This window comes from Odontesthes bonariensis, chromosome 10, assembly GCF_027942865.1.
Source record: "Odontesthes bonariensis isolate fOdoBon6 chromosome 10, fOdoBon6.hap1, whole genome shotgun sequence".
NCBI classification, from domain to species: Eukaryota; Metazoa; Chordata; class Actinopteri; order Atheriniformes; family Atherinopsidae; genus Odontesthes; species Odontesthes bonariensis.
The window spans coordinates 21,849,777-21,866,155 of NC_134515.1; the positions used below are offsets into that span (position 1 = coordinate 21,849,777).

Here is a 16,379-nt window from a genome sequence, read left to right on the forward strand (position 1 = left end):
ACTTTTCCCTCAGCTACGCTTCTTCCACCATTGCCAGACAGATACTACGTAACACTGGCGCCTGTTGATACAGAACAAATAAACAGAGCGAATCTGACGCCACCGTGCGTCTTTCTGCATTTATTTGTGATTTCAGGTCAAGGACGTGCCGTTTAATGCAGCCATTCTTGTGACTTCTCGTTTGGACCGTGCTGCTGATGCTGTGCGCACCGCACTGGGCTCTTCTCAGCCAATCGTGTCCGCGGGCAGCGGCAGGAGGAGGAGGAGGGGTCGAGGGGGGTTGGGAGGTAGGAGGCGGGGGGAGCGTCAGTCACGGCCGGACCGTTGAGGAGAGCAGATCACATTCTTCGGTCGTCGAACCGCGGTATCCCGGACAGGGCCATGGACTTCTGACTAGGCTGTTGAATCGAACAACCCAAGAAACTATTTACTCCAAGGCGTAGTATCATTTTCATCTAACGGTTATCCATGAGATTCTTCAGGCTTACCTTCAAGTGCTTCGTCGACTGCTTTTGAATCTCCTCTGTCAACGGCTGAACCGACCGCGGCGCTTTGTGATATTTTCCATCTCTTGGCTGAGCTGAGTGTGATATAAAAAAAAAAAAAAAAACTGCGATTTTTTTTTTCTTCCCCATTTCAAAGAAGAAATAACAAACTCAAAGAAAAAAAAATCACAAAGACGACTGGAGCAGTGAATATAGTGGTTACATCTCTCTGTCTGCCTCTCCGAGCCCGCCGGGTGCCCTCCGTAGCCTGGCATTGTTCAAACTTCGGCTGCCCCTTGACTCAACAAAAACCACCAGCTTGCTCTTGAGATCGTATTTTTGTGCCGCTATCCAAGAATATGTCCCCTGAGTTGGAAGAGAACAGCCAAGGTGAGTCTAACGTGGCATCTGCAGTGCTGTGTGATTACTTTTCGACTTACCACATGATTGGAAAAATATGTACGTATGTTGGTGAATGAAAGTCTTCCTGTTACTGCTTCCACAGTGGCAATGAAACAGCCCTCAGCTCCATTCAGCCTGCATTCAGCCTCCAATATTGCTTATTACATCGTGCATACACTAAGAGACAGAATATAACAATAATGAAAATGGCACTAGCACTAACTCTGAAGCTGCCCAGAGTTAGTGCTAGTGCCATATTGAAGCTACCATTACTGAACAGTTGCAGGTGGGTTTTTTTTTTAATACAGAAGATACTTTCTACTTAAATAAATCACTTGGTGTTCAGGGCATCTATATTAAAGTTTATCCAGATTTTGATAAGGTGACTTATCAGCCTGCTCCCAACATCCATGCCATTATTAAGTGTTGAGATTCACCCCATTTTGTTCCAGAACACCAGGTGTCTTGTTTATTTTAACCTGGCTTGTGACCTATTTTGATAATCAGGGAGAAATCGCATACAGTGTGCAGCTATTCTTCACACAAATTAGCCGAAACCACAGGCATCCTCTTATTAAGCTGGTCCATAGATACTTGCATCCCTTTCCCCAGTCTTTTCCCCTCGGTTCACACACACCCCCAAACTGCTCTGATCTGGATTCATCTGCCTTGCCGTCCATCCATCACAGAGCGGCTGATACTGATATTATGGAATGCTACAAATGAACTAACGTGACGTAAATGAACTGACGTGACGTTAAATGTCTGCGATTTTTTTTCAGCAGTTAGATAGAGGAAATGAGAGCTTTGTGAGCAACAAAGGGGCTTCGTATGTACCTTAAGGCAGATCTCCACTGTGTTGTGGTGCAGCACACTAATCACTCTGTCTGCGAGACGGAGACAGAGGGAATGAAAATCGGGGGAGGGCTCAGTGGTGACATTATTCTGCAACACAATGTGGGTAGTTTTCACAGAAACAATAAGAAAATCCAGTGAACGTTTACGGCCAGATGCATTTCTTCACAATAAATGAAAAGCATCTCTTTATTTCTACTCAATGCAAGTCTGGACCGAGAGACGACTTTGTCTGTCTCCAGTGCTGACGTATGAAGTGTCATAGTATTGTCTGCTTATCTTTCTTTTTTTTTGATGTGAAAGTACTGGATATTTACTTGTGGCACTCCGACATTTTTTTAAATCTTTTTGACTCACCTCATCTCTTCTCTCTCACCTGACCCCCCAGGTGATATCAGTGTCTCCCAGTTGGAGGCTGGGGCTCTGTCTGAGGAGGAGGGCGGGGGGTCAGCTCGCCCCTTGATGCCAGTGTCTGGTGCAGGCCCCGGTTGTGGTGAGAACAGAGGAGCTGGCCCACCGCAGAGCCAGGACGGGGCTGCAGCCGCGACCGGAAATGGGGCTGTTTCAGGACCGGTAGTGGAGAGAGAAACCTGGACCAGACAGATGGACTTCATCATGTCCTGCGTGGGTTTCGCTGTTGGATTGGGCAACGTGTGGCGGTTTCCTTACCTCTGCTACAAGAATGGAGGAGGTGAGCTTTAAGGGTACTGTTTTATCTGCGCCAAAAAATGAAGACAATAATGGACAAAAACTACCAATATAGAAAGTTTCAAACAAATGTGATAGTTCTGTACCCCCTCCGAGAAAAGTTTTGTTCATAAAAGACCAAATCTTGTGGCTTCTGACACATTTTATACACACTATGCCTTTACAAATGAATTTGTATTGCAGTGAATTTACAAACCCATCCATGAATATGTTTGGAATTGTTATAAAGAAGAATAAGGCCACTTATGATTTTCAACCCACACACTCTATTGATAACTACTTATGCCTAAATCTACATCTATTCCCAACTTATCGTAACTTTTGTCTTTAAGAAACATTGCACCCTATTTATTCTATTCCTCGACATTCGTTGCAGAACAAGCCGCATGTCCAAAAAAAAAGAAAAGAAAAAAAGTCCCACACTTAATATTTTGTTGGACCACCTTTAGCTTTGATTACAGCGTGCATTTGCTCTGGAATTGTACATATAAACTCATGCAATCCCACAGTATTCATGTTCATCCAAAGTTGCATTCATTTTTCTTCTCACGACGATGATGGGAGTGCTGGACGCGACTAACGTCTCCTCCGGCACGTCTCTTCCGGCACGTCCCGAAGATTCTCCGTGAGATTAAGGTCCGGATTCTGTTTTGGCCAATCCTTGTGTGAAAAGGATAGCTCATGCTCCACTCTTTCACAATTTGAGCCTGATGAATCATGGCATTGTTTCTGCCAGGACAGATTGCTGGGATGACATTTCCATCAGGGAAAAACAGTCTAGAAGGAAAATATTTTGATGGAAAAAGCCGGTCTTTCAGTATATTCCCAAAGTGAGCTGAACTAATCATTTTGGAACATGACATTAGTGTACTTAGTGTACCTCATCAAGTGATGCAGACCCATCCCAGAACATCTGGGATCTATAGTATGTATCAGCTAGAAAGCATTCTTATTCAATGAATATGCAAGATAGTTAAGAGAGGAGCTGTTTTATTCACATGAATTATCTTGCCTGCATTAGATTTATAGTGAATTTATTTAAAAAAAAACTTAACCAAAATCAAAGTAATCTACTGTATCGACGCTACTTTTCCTTTTCATTTTTCGCGATCATCCGTGACTCCATGCTGAGCTCGGGAAGTGTCCCTGCTGAGTTTAGGACCAACAATTTTAACTCTCAACAACTGACATTTTGCTCTTATCACACAGACATCTTAGTTTGTTTAGTGGGTGTTTGCAAAGCATTTATTATTACTCTGCCACCTGTGTCTTCCTAATGACGGACCTGTTTGAGGAGGCCATGCTATTCTTAACATGCTTTGCTGTCAATTAGTTTGCGTTTATTTTTCAATCGCGTCTGAGACGTTTCTTAGAGCACCGTGCTTAAAATGTTGTGAAGTGGGAACTGGAGATCACCAAACATACCAATGTTTAATTAGAATCATGTTCATTTTAAATGAAGCCTTAGATTAGTAGTTTAATGAGTAGGACTTATATGAGGACTTCAATGAGTAGCTGGCAGCTAGTGTCAGTAGTGCAGCGTTCTGAAAGGTCCTTGATCCTTCACTTCTGATCCAACATTAGTTTTTTAAAATCTTTGCATTGATATTGATGTCATCGGCAAACAAAATGATTCAATTACCTATATGTTAGTAGATGCAGTGAGGCTCCGCAGCCATCTGTGTCATATGTTATTAGCCACCGTAACAACTTTGGGAGCTTGCACATTTCAGTGAGCGCGATAACTTCTCCTTTTCGAGTGCCAGTCCCAACTGTCCCGTGTCCAATGATGAGGAAGTGCACTATCCACAAGAGCAGGTTGTAGCTGAAGCCTTGAGGACTTAACCTATCTACCATATAAATAAAGCTGATTGTGTTAAATGCTGACCTTAAATGACTAAAACAAATGTTAAACATCAATGATATATCTTGGTGCTTCCTTAAAGTCATTATAACTCAGATTGTATGTAGGGCAACAGTGAATGCTGCGTAGGGAGACGCAGTACTGTAAGCACAGCCTGCGTGTCTGTGAACACGTACTCCAAACGCTGTGCCTCCTCACGTGGTGCTTTTTATTTATTGTAGTCACCCGTTGCTCAACAGACAGACTTAGTGCAAGTTGCCCCGCGGTGTTCCTCCTGCTCTCATTGGCATACAAGGTCGTTTAGCTGTATTACGTCTCTTCTTTTTAATAGGCTATGTCATTGTATCCTACAGTAACCTCACCTGACAGCAGCTTTTGGCCTTGGATTTTCTTATCACGGCCCTACCCACTTAACAGATTTTATGGTGTTCATTCGAAATTCAACTGAATGCGTTAGTTGTGAATGTGCTTGAGTCCAGCCCTCCCTCTCCCTCATGTGTATGTGTCTTGTGACCAGTAGCACTCATACCCACCTTCTGGTATCATATAACAATGGCCTGCCTCACACAGTCCACCCCCTGTGCGCCTGCCCAGCACTCATGAGGCACACAGAGGTGCTCTCTGCAACCCTCCTCCTGTCCTGATACTGTCCTGATAAGGAGGCACATGGATATGTCGCACAATAACCGTCCTGTGACTGTGCCAATCCCTTTCCCCTCTCGGCATCAGCACAGTTTCATCCACCGCACTAGTTATGCCCTTGACCAGCCAAGGGTACACAAGCACAGTGCAGATACCATATAAGAGCTGGGACTTTTACCCACACCTGTTCTAAGTTGATCAAGTAGACACTCCAGTTAAGATAGTAGTAGGTGAAAGTGCTCTAAAAGTAAGGAATTAATGCACTACAAATCATCTGTTTTTCTGTATCTCAGCTGCTTGCCCTGATGTGTCTTGACCGCTTCTGATTAAAGAGGATTTACTTAAGCCTGTTAAGAGCGCTGTTCCTTCTAGATTTGTTCAACATGTTTGGATTTGTCAGCGCAAGCATTTTTCTCTATTTTCTATCCCTTTCACTCTCCTCCTTGTATCTCCTGCTCTCCCACCCCTTTCTCTCTTAGACTCACACTCACAAATGTCTCCTTATATGGCTAAAGCTCTCTACTCTCACAGGCCGACATAAAGAATGGTGAGCTGAATGAGACATAAGCTTTCAAGCGGCAACACTGTTGCAGAGCTCAAAAGGTTAACGCCGTGGTGTGTCGGTTGCGTTATTTGTCAAAGCTCCTCTACCACAGTGTAGTCCCAGTTTTCTACCTGCCTCCTCTGCCATCTATCCACTTTTCCCTCCTTTCTTCTTGGCCTCATTCTGCTCTGCGTCATAGCTGGTCACATGACTCCTTTCCATCTGCGCACTGTGGTGGCATCACTCAGTTATTTTATAAATTCCATTTAGTGAGTGAAATGGCTCAGACTTTTATGGGATTTTCAGCTGGTCAGCATGTGCCTCTGCCACAGTATGATCATCTAAAAGGAGACGGGCGAAAACGCAACTCACAAACCACTCAGTCCAACTAACAAAATGAACAATCTCTTTGTTTTCTACTTGAGTGTATTGTCTGTCATTGTCTCCATTCGATAATCCTTTGTGGCCCCAGTTCAAGGCCCACACTGCACTTGCCAAAATGTTCAAACGCTTGTGGAATGGGAGACAAAGGGGTGATCTCCCACATCAAATGTCAATGTGTCTCTTATCTGTAGCCTTGCCTTCCCTCCTAACTGGGTTTTGTCTTTTGTCCTTTATTGCTTCCTCCTCCTCTTGATTGTTTGTTGTTTGTTGTGTCGAGTGCTTGAGTACAAAGAGCCACGTTGGTGTCTGAAATGCTTCTGTCCTTCAAATCTTCAAACAGAATTATTGTCTGCTCAAGTGTCACAGTTGTAATGTGGCTTCAGCAAACATTTAAAGAGCCTAGCTGTGTCTATCATTCACATTTTTCACGATTTTTGTTTGGAAAGCAGACGGACAAAATGATGTATATGTGTAAGAAATGAAAGCCACATGCATGCATATCCAGTTACATCTTGAAACTTTGAGGAAAATGTGTTTCTTACAATATTTATACTCACAAGTAGCATGTTTCCTGTGAGTTATTGAAACTGCGCCAGTGGTTTAATTTGATACATATGCTGAACAGTATTTCCCAGTATGAAACCGTGCCTCTGCTTGCCTATGACTTCAGATACTATGTGATGAATGCATGTCCTGGGTATTGCAGGGGTTTTCCTGATCCCTTACATGCTGATTGTGTTCGTCGGGGGCATCCCAGTCTTTTTCCTGGAGATTGCACTGGGCCAGTTCATGAAGCAGGGAGGGGTCTCTGCGTGGAACATCGCACCCCTCTTTAAAGGTACCCATGCCGCCGTCTACATCAATGTTACTTCTCTTAAAATGGCTTTTAAATTTCTTCCTCATTTTTATTTGAATGTAACATCTCCACTTACTTCCCTCTCTCTGTCAGGTCTGGGCCTAGCATCAATGGTGATAGTGTTCTTCTGTAACACCTACTATATTATGATCCTGGTCTGGGGCCTATACTTTCTCTTCCACTCTTTCACTACCCCACTACCCTGGGCCACCTGTGGACACCCCTGGAACACCCCCAACTGTACACAGGATTTCCGACGCATTTGCCACAACCACAGTGCTGCCCAGCCTGCTTTGCCGACATCTGCTGCCGCCCCCTCCGACCTCCCCTCCACCATGTCCACGCTGAACCTGTCCTCACCACAACTCCTCTTCAATGGCAGCTGCGTGGAGGCTGAGGGCATGCGCTCTCCAGTCATTGAGTTCTGGGAGTATGTTACCCCTTGACTTGAGCATCTGCATTCTTTAAAACACATTTAATTATCTAAACACCAGGCTATAACAGATTAAAAACATTTACTTCCAACCAGATTAGGATTTCTGTGTGCTATGTAATGATTAATAATAATTTAATTAATAATTTTCTTCTTTTAAAGCCACACACAAGCCTGATTTGACTTGCAAAAAAACAAAGTTCAGCTCTGTCTAAGTTACTAACTAATATTACTTGTCATGCATAAGTATTTGGTGCATTTGTGATGTTCATTTTTAAAAAATCTTATTAGCACGCCTCTCTGTTTCTCCATCTAGACGTAAAGTGCTTCGTCTGTCTGCAGGCCTGCACGAGCCCGGTGTCATAAGCTACGAGATGGTGCTGTGTCTTATAGCAACCTGGATCATTGTTTATTTCTGCATGTGGAAAGGAGTTAAATCTACAGGCAAGGTAACCCACAACCCACAACATCGATTTATTTTTTTCGGTTTGTGGTATACAGATTATCATTTACAGCTTTATTTGTATACTGTGTCAGGGCTCATGCTTGCTGACTAATATTTGCATGGCTTCATGCAAAGATTTGAGTATTTGCAACAGTCTGTCCTCTGACCAAATCAGCTTTAGTAGAGCTCAGCGTCTAGACTCAAATGATATAAACACAATATACAGTAAGGGCACGTGAATGCCTACTTATATCCATATTTTCTTTTTCAATAAAGCCATAATCTTTTACTGATCTCTTGATATTGTGTAATACTCTACATTCACATTTTTCAGCGAAGAAATGTGACCACTCATAATTCTTTAGATCTCTTCGCATCGATACATCGACATAATAAAACAAAACCTAATTTTGTAACATGTGAAAATGGCTGTGTTTGCATACTTTTGTCTCCAGACGAGCTTAAGCTCATAGAGCGTGAGGAAAAATAATGAAAGAGACTGAGCCAGCCATCAGTAAGCTGATTAGTAACTTTCCACCATGTAGATGTTTGAGAGCTGGAAAGGGGCTTTTCTGCCCATGTTCCCTTTGATCAAGACAAATATGTGCTTTCTCACTAATTTACTTTTACCATAGTTATGAGGCTGGGACTTGATGCTTTTACTTGATAGCAGGGGATGCATTGCTCAGCATATCTTGACAAAGACTACCCTCTGAAGAGGTCTGCCAAAAACCCCTGCTATTGCAGGAGGTTTACAAATTGTCTGGCTTTCCATTTACAGGCTACCTTTTCTTCAAAGTTACATGACAGGCCCCATTACACATCTACAACAGGAAGGACCTAATGGGCTTCTACTTATGACTTGAGTATTTGCAAAGCAGGTAATTGCTTAATCAAAGTGATAACTACCATACTTAGGCTATCCTTCGGTGCAGTTAAATTTGACAGTAGCCAATAAGCACTAAACCAGCTAGCCTTCACCATATAACCACATATTTTGATGTACTTACTTCATGTAATGTGAGGGGTTTAAGTGGTAACTGTTCAATCTTCTTCCTTCACTTATTACATAGCACACAAACATCACCTCCCTAGCCAAATAAATCCTACAAACTGGCCCAGCATTATCGAACTGTACTTCATAGCACTCTTTTTCCCTTTCTCTGTAGGTTGTGTACTTCACAGCTCTGTTTCCCTACCTGGTTCTGGTTGTTCTTCTGGCCCATGGAGTCACTCTACCTGGAGCTTTGGATGGCATTATTTACTACCTAAAACCAGACTGGTCCAAACTTGGAGAAGCACAGGTTTAACTTTTGCATAAGCTTGCCATTGGCGTCAGTGCAGCGTAATGACAAGGAGTTGTGACAGATTTATACTTCAGTATCCAACAAACTTTGATCAAAAGTGTGTGTAACAGTACTCATGCATGTTTGTTTTTGTATGACAGGTGTGGATTGATGCCGGCACTCAAATTTTTTTCTCCTATGCCATCGGACTTGGTGCCCTTACTGCGCTGGGCAGCTACAATCGCTTCCATAACAACTGTTACCAGTGAGTTTACACACAGCATAAAATTAGATACCACTGTCAGTGGAAGCAGGCCAACATCAACACAAGCAGTGTTTCCCACACATAGACTAATTTGTGGCGGTGCGCCACAGATTAAACACCGGCCGCCACATATTGCGTTTCGTTATTATTATTTTTTTAACGCTATTTAAAAAAATACTCGTATTCGTTAAGCTGCATTTCCTTTCCCTGCTCTCATTCAGTCTCTCTGTCCCTCGCGTCTCTCTCGCATAGCCTTCACACACACACACAGCCCCTCCCCTCCGTGCTTCCCTGGAAGCTTGCTAGCTTCAGCGTCGCGTTAGATTAGCTCTATAGCTCTGGCTCAACCGAAAGAAGACAGCTGGCGAAATTCACGAAAGGTTGGTATCACGTGCACCTTTATAAAATCACACATTAAAAAGTCCTATAAAAATATTTTATATTTTGAATACAATGTTGTCCCGTCCCGACCCATAGCAAACAAGCGATTACGCCTTCTTTATAAAGTTAACTAGTCGCAAGTTTGTCGTAAAAATAAATAAATAAAAAATGTAGTTGGGTTGTCAAGGTCTAAACACTAGCAGCTGTGAATCAAATAAAGTAGTTTTTTTAAACTCTTACACTGAATGTTTGCTGCTTCAATCCAGATGAGTATTGAAAAATATTTTCCGCGATTGAAAAAGAGACGTGTTGAGGATGAGGACCAGCCTGAACCGGAGGTATCAGTCTGAAACAGCTGAACAGTCCGACCAGTGTAATTAGCTATGCTATTAATTTGTTTACAATGAAGATGTGAAAATCTGCAGATAAGCCGCACCTGTGTTACCCACCGTGACACAGGTGTCACACATCCTTACGTCCCCCATAATTTTCCTTGAGGGAGAAATTATCCAGGTTCTTAAGTCCCAATGTGACATATGTGACATTACAGATCTGACAGTGGGGGGTGGTATTCTGGAAAAAAATTCTGAAATGGATTCTATGTGGTCTATTTAGTCTGTGTTATAACCCCTTTAATTTTCATTTTAGTAGAAATGGGTCTGGGCTCTTATGGGTTAATACAATAAAGTTCTGTGTGACCAATTATTAACGAAGGAATTATTTCGAAGAATTTTTATTTCCCCTACCCCCCCCCCGTGGCCCACCACACATTGCCTTCACATCTGTGGGACACACTGACAAGGTCTTACTGTGAATCCTTCTGCATGGGACTGTTGATTCAGCTGCTACTGAATATGTTTATGTTTATATTTTTGCAAGAAATCAGTTTTCTTTCACCACATACGTAATGAAAGAAGCGCTGTCTCACTCTACCTTAACTAGTGATCACATGACTCAACAGAAAAATCAGTTTCTTTTCTTCTAAAGACAGCCCCCTAATCCAGCTTTGAATGTTTTGTTCTAAGTGCTGTACTATGCTTTAGATAGTCAGGGACTACACATGAAAATTAGCCTTGTGGCTATAATCTGGCTCAATTGTATGTTGTGCACTGTCCCTGTTAAATAAACATTAAACTAAACTAAATTAAACTAGATACTACAATAACCATTAGACCTGAATACACTGAATGGTTGTCAAAGGACATAAGTCTCCACCTTATATTCTGAATCTATAGCAGTTCTATTTTATTTCCAAGCTTATTACATTATGCATGTTGACAGGGAGTACAAAGCATGTGGTCGGAAAACGTGCAGACTAGAGTTGTCTGGTTCTAACTGGCCTCATTATAGTTGGTTTGGCTGCTTCATGCACTTCTGTGTGTTTGGCCCAAAGCAACAGATATGTAAACGTATCAATAGCCTTATGAGATAGTTACATAATTCCAAAGCGGTAGTAGGTACTTTGTTTTGGGAAGTCTCAGCACTTGCCAGCATCTTTGGAATGCTCACGATATAAGGGACCTCATAAATATCTTATCATCAGACCATTTTTACTCCCATGACCTAAATTGGAAGTTACAAGATGAGTTCATTCTGAGTTAGGTCTGAGTTGTCTCTCACACACAGAGTAGCTCAGGAAATAGAAAGAAGGTCTTCATTTTAAACTCTTCTTAGAATTCCATGTGTAGTAAATTGAGGAGTCGGTTTTGAGGGTAATCAGACTTATTTAAATGCCAAACAGCCTGATAGTTTCATCTTTAGCCAAGTTGGCTGTTTAGCTTCAGGGATCAAATATCATATCTATTTGTCCATCTGTTAGTACTCTGGGCCAAAGTGAAATATTTTAAGTCATACTGTAGTGATACTGTAATGAACTATTGTTAACTAAGAGCATGTTTTCCTCTTCAAAAAGAAAAAAGATGAATTCCTATCCTCTTCTCTCATTTCTCTGTGGCATTGTGACTCAACTCAGCTCAGATCTCTTTCTGGGAATTGTGAGTCTTTCTTGTTTTGATGATAAACCAGTATAATAGCACACATTCTCAGACATTATCTCCTTAAGGGCATTCATGGTGTTGGGCTCACATTTGTATACAAAAAATGTAACAAGAACTTGCAAAAGGAATTAAAAAAAACAACGTCTGAGGAAGAAGACTGAAACCTACCTGTTTTCTGGCTTCCACACACCTGCCCTGTCAATCAGCAAAGTACGGACACTGCTTATCCTGCATCTGAGAGGTCTGTGGGGAGGGCCTTTTAGGAGTTATCTAAACAACCAGAATGTAGTTTAGACAGGCCAGGAATCTAGCTTCACCTCATCCCTACTGTGTTTAGTTTTTGAAGAGTACAGCAACTTAATATAAAAAACTGTAATTACTAAGGTTTTGGGTTTGGACCCTGTCCACGGCACGGTACAAGAGCCATCATGAAAACTTAAACAGATGGTTGCTGCTTCAAAGTTGATACTGTCTAATTATCAGGGTAGCTGGAGTCTTTTGGTTAAACGTTTTATCATCGAGTTTGAGATGAGCATTATAGCCTTATAGGGCAGCCAAAATGACAAGCAAAAATGTTGACTTTATTGTTTCTTTATTGGCATTTGCTGTCTTAAGTCAAACACTTGTTCTTGTTTTGATCATGTACGTTCATACAGATTCCTTTGAGTGCTGCTTTAGATAGATGTTGACATTTACTAGGAGGAGGTTGCTTTTGAATACATCCATGTAGCCATATTAAAATAGCTTATCCATCTGCTGTTTATGCATTCTTCATGGCAGACTGGAGTCTTGTTGAGTGTTGCCAACTAGACAGACAACAGGGACGTTGCTGACTTTGTACTGAAACTCTCTTTGATGCTGCTGGGATCAATATGTGTGTGAGGCTTTAATTTAGCAGTATCCATATTGTCTTGCAATAATGTCATTATCTTGTGAATGACATAGTAGACTTACAGATAAACAAGAACAACAAAGCTTAACAAAGTCCAGTCATTGATTTTATTCACACACTCTTTTATATTGAATGAGAAAATTCCCCTCAAGGGGCTTTAGGATCTGTACAGGAAACAAAATCTTCTATTCCTAAGACCCTTGACTGAGATGGTAATCAGCTCTCCTTCATAGACAAAATGGGAGCATGGATGCAAAGTGCAACTTGACTGACTGATGGCGGATGCATGCAGCCTGCTCTCTCTCAACTACCGACTAAAAAGACAGCTGCAGCTTTCAGAGAAATGGTTATTGATCCCCAATTTACTATCCCAGTCCATCTCCTCTGTGCATGTGTTTGTCTTGAGTATCTTACATAAGCTCATGTAGCATCAAATTGCTATGCAAATTATCCTACAATGTGCATTTTGCCTGTTCTGTTTTTTTTTTTCTCTTTTTCAATTCTCTTTATTTCTTTGTAGGGATGCATTTGTGCTGGCCCTTATAAACAGTGGGACCAGTTTCTTCGCTGGCTTCGTGGTGTTCTCTGTACTGGGTTTCATGGCTGCAGAACAAGGAGTGGACATCAGTAAGGTGGCTGAGAGTGGTAAGAATACACCCTGTCAAATATTCGTCACCCCGTGTAAGCAGTAAAGTATTGAAGGTGAGAGCAGCCTGCTCTTAACGTTCTGACTGTTTCTTTGTGTGCAGGTCCAGGCTTGGCCTTTATAGCTTACCCCAAGGCTGTGACTTTAATGCCTCTGGCGCCGCTCTGGGCAGCACTGTTCTTCTTTATGTTGCTCATACTGGGCCTGGACAGTCAGGTAATGCTGAGATCCACTTTTAATATTGCACAAAGATTTTAACCTGGGCGGAATGTGTGCTGATGTGACATATGACCTTCCTCAATATTTCGGTGTCATTTTTGTTCTGTGCCACGTTTGTTATTTTCGAACAATACAAAACAAATCTAGATTTGTCTCCTCATTTGATACTCACTTCCTTTCACCCAAAGGGGGACACCAACAGGCGAAATACATCATATCCAGTTTTAGAATTGCATTTCTTAGCACCCTGTTTGTTGTGTGTCTGTTTGAGCCAGTGCCTACATCCATTGTTTCACAGCCCAGGGATTTGTCAATGACCTTCTGTCTGGTTCACACAGAGAGCGTCTGTCTACTCCCCAATTCATTCATTTAGTCTCGCTTTCCGTTCTCTGCCTCATTTCTCCTCCATCCATCTTTCTCTTTTCTTTTTTTTCCCGCAATTGCCACGTAGCTGAAGACTATGCAGGCACTTGTGTGAAATTATGTTAGAATAGCCGTGCCGTTGTTATTCTCTTAACTCAGTCCGAATGCCGAAACATTGTCCTTCAAAGGTCCACTAAATGTTCATAGGGAGACTTTGGAGGGCTGTGGTTTACCAACAAAATCTCAATTATGTGTCAAGCAGTTTTTGCAATTAAATGCATCTTGCAGCACATCTATGACTGTTTAAGAGGGAGGGTTACTGAGTAATCGTTCAGGTTGATCCAGAAGCCAGCCCTGCGCTGAAACAAAGAACTCTGTGTATGTTGTAACACTTAATCGTTTATATGACGTTCCTTGTTTTCCATTTCTTAGCTGTATAAAGTACTTTGGGTTCTGAGCATATTAAAGTTATCTCCAAGTGAAATGTGTTGATTAGATACAAATTCTAATTTCTGTGTCCAACACGCACACGTTCACACACAGTAAGGAGCATGTTTGATAGCTTAGCTCACTCCCTCACATTTGTGTCCTTTTGTCTTCTGGACTCACATTCATCCCCCCCCCCCACCTCACTCTCCTGTTCAGTTTGTAGGAGTAGAAGGTTTGATAACAGGAATCATGGACATGCTACCCCCTAAATCTGCCCTGGGCTCCTTGCGACGAGAGGTGGTTGCTGCCATCTGCTGCTTCATCTGCTTCCTCATTGACATGTCCATGGTCACCGAGGTAGAGTTAAGATGTCATTTGGTTATATCCTTGTAACTTAAGACGGACAACTGTTTTTTGTGGATCATAATGAAATAAATCTTTGTAGACTGACTGCAGCTTGAAAGCTTGACACTTGTTTACATTTGAATGTTTCTTTAAAAAAAAGCATTTGATTTTTAAAGCTGTAATTTAAACAGTAAACTGATGCTTGACATGAGCTGGACTGCATGCCTGAACAGAGTAGACAAGGCCGGAAACAGATGGCACATAAAGTATTACCAGGATGGTGTTGATGCTGACTGCTCTCACTGTTTCTGTCAGGGAGGGATGTATGTATTCCAGCTGTTTGACTACTACTCAGCCAGTGGCATCACTTTGTTGTGGCAGGCCTTCTGGGAGTGTGTTGTTATTGCGTGGGTCTATGGTGAGTGACCACCCGACAATCACAGTACAATCCATACAAACGGCAAAATACAGCTACTTATCACAACATCCTTGTGTCACACCTGTCAGGCGCAGATCGTTTCATGGACGACGTGGCTCGTATGATTGGCTATCAGCCCCTACCCTACATGAAGTGGTGCTGGTCTTACATCACACCTTTTGTCTGCGTGGTACGTGCTGCTTTGGATTCTTCTCAGTAAGCTTTGTCTGCCAGTGGAAAAGTAATGAGATTTTTGTGTTCATTTAGGCAGTGTTCCTGTTTCACGTGGTGAACTACAAGCCCCTGACCTACAACACAGTGTACACATACCCTATTTGGGGTGAAGCACTTGGCTGGGCGCTGGCCCTGTCCTCTATGCTCTGTATTCCTCTCACCGTTCTCTACAAACTGCTGCGCTGCAAAGGATCATTGCGGGAGGTCAGTTTTCCTGTGTGCGCTCATGCATGCTCGTATGTATTATCTTGCGCAGATTTCTGATTGATAGCTCATTACCTCCTTATCTTTTCCTCTGCAGCGATGGCAGCACTTAAATACACCAGTTTGGGGCAGACATCACTTGGAGTACCTTGCTCCAGAGAGTGAGGCCAAGCTGCTGCCCCCTGCAGGAACCAAGAGTACGCTACACTTTGAGAGTGTCATCTGATGAGCTGAGCTTTGACATCAGCACACACATACACAAAAAAACACACACCCTACACCGGTATAATAATAAGAGTTTAGCTACACACCCCACAGCTTTAAAGCTATGAAAAATCCCTGGACAAATGGACCAAAGAATACACTGGAAAAAAAAAAAAACGAAATACAGCCTCACCCATACAGTCATACCCTCTGCTCTGTTTTCTGACTCTACCTCGCTGCCTTGCCCCTCACTTTCCACCCCCTGCCTTCGTGCTGCGTCGTCCTGTCTGGTCCTGTGGGTGTGATTTGTCTGCCGTAGTTGCAATATCCTCCCTCTCCTCACCTTTTTGTCAATGTTTCCACAGCCTCATTTGTCCCATCTGCCATCTTGTCCTGAATGAGCAGAAACCTAAAAGATTCTGGTTAAAGCTCTTAAATGAAAGACCTCATATCTGCTGCTGGTATTCCATCGTCTGAATGTGTGTGCGTGTCGCTGTATGTATGCCTGTGCCTATATATCTGTACATGTGTGGGCATGTGCATGTGTTTGAATGGAGTGCGTGTTGGACCATGGCAGTGTTATCCTCATTTAGATGTGACATTGAATTAAGCGTACAAAAACAACTTCCATTTGTAAAAAGAAAAAGAATCCAAACACAATGAGACAATGCATCACGACTTCCAGCTGTGTATTATAAACTATCTTAAGTATTCTGTGTATTGTAGGTCTGTGAATTAGTGTTAATATTTGGAGGGGATGGTGATCATTATTTCCACATTAAGAGAAGAAGAAAAACATCTGAACTGTGTAACAAGCTGGAGACTGGGTTGTGGGGAGGGGAAAGAGAGAAGCAATAAATGACCAGATGAAGATGTAT

The 16,379-nt window shown here is 42.3% G+C and overlaps 1 protein-coding gene across 1 annotated transcript; it reads left to right on the forward strand.

Moving 5' to 3' along the window:
• The first annotated feature begins 310 nt into the window (after positions 1 to 310).
• LOC142390973 (sodium- and chloride-dependent creatine transporter 1) lies at positions 311 to 16,368 on the forward strand. Its single transcript, XM_075476883.1, has 14 exons — positions 311 to 875; positions 2,131 to 2,433; positions 6,591 to 6,722; positions 6,834 to 7,170; positions 7,490 to 7,622; positions 8,788 to 8,922; positions 9,066 to 9,169; positions 12,960 to 13,084; positions 13,189 to 13,301; positions 14,313 to 14,453; positions 14,757 to 14,859; positions 14,949 to 15,049; positions 15,127 to 15,297; positions 15,395 to 16,368. The coding sequence occupies exons 1-14, from the start codon at positions 845 to 847 to the stop codon at positions 15,521 to 15,523; spliced, it is 2,058 nt and encodes a 685-aa protein (XP_075332998.1). The 5' UTR covers positions 311 to 844; the 3' UTR covers positions 15,524 to 16,368.
• Positions 16,369 to 16,379: the final 11 nt, after the last annotated feature.